Here is a 4,721-nt window from a genome sequence, read left to right as displayed (position 1 = left end):
ATGCATACAAAACTGGGATACAGGCCAGAGGCTCAGGGGTGGTGAGAGGCTTCACCAGAGACAGAGAGGGGAGCAGGACAGGCAGATCGATGAAGTACACTGCGGAGGGGAGCAGCGGGCGGGTCAGGAGAGGTCTGCCACGCCATGTGGATCACCTACCTGGCTGGGGATTGATTCGTGCTGCAGTGGCTGTCATAGGGCTTCATAGTGCTGTGCTTTAACCCATTGTGCCACCAGAGAGGGCCCAGATCGCAACTGGTTTAAATACATACTAACCTGCACTATTTTCTGAACATTATATACTATGCATCATTAGCACTTTACATAAATGATCTCGTGCAATCTTCAAAATAATGCTGAGAAACAGGGTCTGGTATTATTTCACAGAGAAACTAAAGATTAGTAAGACTAAGTCACTTGTCATAGGCCACAGTTAATATGAAGTAAAAATCCAGGCAGCCCACATAAAGTCTGTACTCTTCATCACTATGCGACAGCTGTCATCTTCCTAAGCTGACAGCTGAGGGCAAAAGGGAAGGAAGGGGTTGGAAGGGAGGGGATGAATAGATGAATGAATCACCAGATGGATGGACAGACAGAAGGATGGATAGAAGGAATAATTTACTGGAAGGTAGACCTAGAGGAATTCTCCCAAGGTTTTTTGCATGGGTTCACTCTCTTCTGTTCAGCATCTGTCAACCTGCACATATCATTATTTGTCCACATACTAACTATTATCCTTCATCCACTTCAGCACTTAGGCCAGAAATCTGCATACCGAGCTGCCTGCCTGCTGCCCTCCCCCACCCCGAATGCGCTCCAGACCAGGTGGAGCAGAGAGCAGTCCCTTTACTGGGCATGCGGAGCCCTTACTCTGTAAGTCTGACCATACCTCTGACCACATCTGGGTTAACCTAGAAACCAGCGCCAATCTCAGTGGTACCTGGTACCCTGGTCCCATAAGAGATGAGGGACCCATTTAATGACTGAGCCTCTTCCAGACTTTAAGAGAGAAAGGACGTGCCGAGTCCACCCCCCGGGACAGAGAACGGTGAGTGCAGCTTTTCTGATCCTCTCTTTCTTTCTGTACTTTGTAGGATGGCTGTTCCATGACTTCGAGATTGTAGCTCCACCCTTCTCCCTCTTTCCCAATGCCTGGTCTCATGGGGTTAGTTTTGAGCCCAACACTATGGCATCCTCCTCCCCAGCTCCTCCCTCTGGGTCCAAGAAACCCCGGGGCAAGATGGCTGGTAAGAGAAAATGGACTCCTAATTCTGCTCTTACAAATGGGGTCCTCAGCATTCCTCTTGGAGGGAGGGCTGCCTGGGTGATTCCAGCCTGACCATAGTGTCTGGATTCTTTGTGGTGGGTGAGCAGAAGCCAAGCGTCAGTGGAACCTATAGTCCTTTTTGGCTCCCAGGCTTTCCAGGTATGTTTGGCTAATTCCCCTAGCCTGGGAACCATGGTGTGTAACCTTGTGTCTGTTAGCATCTAAATCTTCCGAACCATTCAGAGGAAGGAGCCAAGTCAAGAGAGAGCTGTAATACAGTTGGACAACAACCTTGGATTTCTCGGCTGTTGGTTCTCAGCTAGGTCCCAGTCCTGCCCCACATTTGTCCCCATAATGGGTAGCCAACCTTGATCTAAACCTATTTCCCTCAGGCCTGGGAGTGGGCTGGGGCACCGAATTGTCTGTCCCAGATTCCCACTGCGCTACTTAAAGGCTCACGGCGGTTGACTAGTTAGGCTGTGCGGGACTAGGGCACAGTCCTAGGGCTGTTCTGGTTAGGGCAGGCTGGGTACCAAAAAACACACCAAGGTCCTTTCCCAGCTAGTCTACAAAACAGGAAGAGCGCTCACATATTTCTGGAGCCTTTGAAGATAGTGGGGAAACTCAGGCAAGTCTGGAGGATGCACAGTAACAGCAGAGCAGCTGGCGTCTAGGAATGTGTAGTTTGCCAGTGCAGAGAAGAGAGGCTGGGGCCCTGCTCCGTCTCTGGCTCCTTCATGGGGCGACCGGGAGGCAACAGGGGAAGCATACCAGGCCCAGCAGTGTGTCTTCCTCCGCAGACTGGTTCAGGCAGGTCCTGTCGAAGAAGTCCAAGAAGATGCCCGACTCAGCAGAAAGCACCTCCCGGGACGTGTCACAGCCAAGCTCACAGACTGACCCCCCAACTCCTGATCTCAGCTCACCCACGTCTTCCACCCCAGCACCAGCACCTGAGGGTACCACCAGCAGCACTGGCCTCAGCAGCAGCAGCAGCAGCGGACGCTGGAGCAAGGACTATGATGTCTGTGTGTGCCACAGCGAGGAGGACCTGGCAGTCGCCCAGGAGCTGGTCTCCTACCTGGAGGGCAGCGCTGCCAGCCTGCGTTGCTTCCTGCAGCTCCGGGATGCAACCCCAGGCGGCGCCATTGTGTCCGAGCTGTGCCAGGCTCTGAGCAACAGTCACTGTAGGGTGCTGCTCATCACCCCAGGCTTCCTCCGGGACCCATGGTGCAAATACCAGATGCTGCAGGCCCTGAGCCAGGCCCCCGGGGCAGAAGGCCGCACCATCCCCCTGCTGGCCGGCCTCGCCAAAGCCAGCTGCCCCGCTGAGCTGCGGTTCATGTACTTTGTGGATGGCCGGGGCCCTGACGGCGGTTTCTGCCAAGTCAAGAATGCTGTCCTGCATTGTAAGTTGTGGAGGGCAGGCAGAGGGAGGAGGAGCTCAGTCACAACTGTCTGATCTGCTTCAGATGCCACTTTGTAGTAATTCAGGATGCCACGTGGCAGACACTGGTGTATGGGCAAGGCACTTGACCCGTCTATGCCTGGGTTTCCTTAAGGTAAGGGAGGTTAACAGTACATACCTAGTAAGTATGTACACTAAGTGTTCAGAACCTGGCCTGTCACATGGGAAATACTCCTAACAATAAATGTTAGCCATTACTGTCATGCTTGATACTATCAGGTTGCTTTCACTGCTGTCAGGTTGGAAATGCTCACCAAGAGCTGGGAAAAGGCCAGCTCAGTCGCATCTTCCACCCCACCACTGCCACTTAAGGGGACCACCAGCAACGCTGGCATCGGCGGCAGCAGCAGCGAACACTGCTTTACTAAACGCTGGTTTAGTACACCTAAGTGTGCAGAACAATAGGGAAGACTCATAGTGAAGCCAGGGGAGGGGCATTTTATCACAGTGGCTTTGACAGTAACAGATATAAAAGCTGGGAGTGGTGGTGGGGGGCCCGTTGGGGGGAAACAAGATACTGAGGTTTGGGGAGGGTGACAAGCCCGTGATTCTGTTTGGTCTTTTTCAGATCTGCAGACACTCAGCTGACGCTTCTACCACCACGGGACTCACTAAGTTGAAGCCACGTTGGCGGTTGAGTTAGAGCCCATGCGGGGCCTTGACAGCTGGGTCAGATGCCCAGCAGGTTTCCATCCCTATGGGCCCCCAGGAAGCACATGGGGAAGCTAGGGATGCCTCCAGGAAGGTGATGAGGAGGCTGGGGACTCCCCTAGGAAGACCATGGGGAAGTTGGGGACTCCCCAGGAAGATGAGGGGGAAGTTGGAAACTGAAGATGGTAAGAGGTACAACAGCAAGAGATCACCAACGTTTGGCCTTCTACCGAAGTAGACACGAATTCTGCTGTGCACCTACGTCCCTGCCCTGGAATCGGGCCCTGGTAGAGACGCTCCTCCTGCAGTGGGGGCTTGGAACTGCTGGGAGGCCTGGGAATGTGCATCAGCACAAAGCAGCAGCTACCTTCCACACTCCCACTTCTGCCTTCCCAGTGACATCCAGCTCCTTCACACAGCTGTGCGACAGTCAGCACTGCACTGCAGTTTTTTGGTTGTTATTGTGTGTGTGTCTTTAAAGACTCAAACCCAGAAACCCTCCTGAGTAGACAACAGTGGGAGCAGCAGGGTCAAGGGAGGAAAGCTCAGTCTACCTGGAATCGAAAGTCCATCCAGGGATGCTTTCACTGCTGGGGCCTTGTAAGCGGTCTGGCTGGAAGGATGCTTTCACACCTCTGGGCTGAGCTGTTTCCTGTTTTGTTCTGGAAGATGCGTGTATACCTGCACATGCCATTCTTCTCAAGTGTGTCTTTGGAAGTGAGTTTCTCAGTCTCCCAAGGTGTACTTTTGTACCTTGTCTCATTTTCTCTACCACATATGACATTATTTTACAATGTTTCAGTTTTTTTGTATATATTTTAAAAAAAAAGCATTATAGATTATGACTTATCTGATTACATACAAAAAAAAAATTAATATAATGTCCACCCATGTACCTACTATCCACCGAAGATCTCTGTGGTGCTATTTGCCCTTGGCTGTATCTCTCCTGTCTCCCACCAGAAGCAAGTACTATTTTGAATTTGGAATTGATCATTCTTAGTTTTTTTTTCTATAAATGTATCACACATGTGCATTCCTGACAACATATTTACTTTCTCATGGTTTAATACTTTATATATACAGTACTATATTTGCATTCTGCAAATTCCTTTTATTTTTTTGGTTTACCATGTTTACAATACTTCACCATGCTAATGCATGAAGCCTGGTTAATTTCCTTTTGTTCCATTATGTAAATATACCACTGTTGAGTCACACATTCTTCTATAAATGGCCTTTTGGTTGTTTCCAGTTTTTTGGCTACTAAAACATGAACATCTTTGTGCAATTCTACAAGTAAATTTCTAAGACATAGCCTAGATGGAGAAGAGC

At 50.5% G+C, this 4,721-nt stretch overlaps 1 protein-coding gene across 1 annotated transcript in view; it reads left to right on the top strand.

The window, feature by feature from the left end:
- Positions 1–4,153, top strand: part of TIRAP (toll-interleukin 1 receptor (TIR) domain containing adaptor protein) — a 13,751-nt gene extending 9,598 nt beyond the window's left edge. The window contains exons 2-5 of the mRNA XM_004688776.2: positions 755–876; positions 1,098–1,250; positions 2,071–2,676; positions 3,304–4,153. Of these exons, the coding sequence (XP_004688833.2) occupies positions 1,190–1,250; positions 2,071–2,676; positions 3,304–3,323 (687 nt within the window). The 5' untranslated portion in view covers positions 755–876; positions 1,098–1,189 and the 3' untranslated portion in view covers positions 3,324–4,153. The remainder of the gene's footprint in view (positions 1–754; positions 877–1,097; positions 1,251–2,070; positions 2,677–3,303) is intronic.
- Positions 4,154–4,721: the final 568 nt, after the last annotated feature.

This window comes from Condylura cristata, unplaced genomic scaffold (assembly GCF_000260355.1).
Source record: "Condylura cristata isolate star-nosed mole 26May11 unplaced genomic scaffold, ConCri1.0 scaffold00025, whole genome shotgun sequence".
In the NCBI taxonomy this organism is placed as follows: domain Eukaryota; kingdom Metazoa; phylum Chordata; class Mammalia; order Eulipotyphla; family Talpidae; genus Condylura; species Condylura cristata.
Note: the sequence above shows the minus strand (reverse complement) of the source record. Positions and strands in the feature narration are given on the sequence as shown.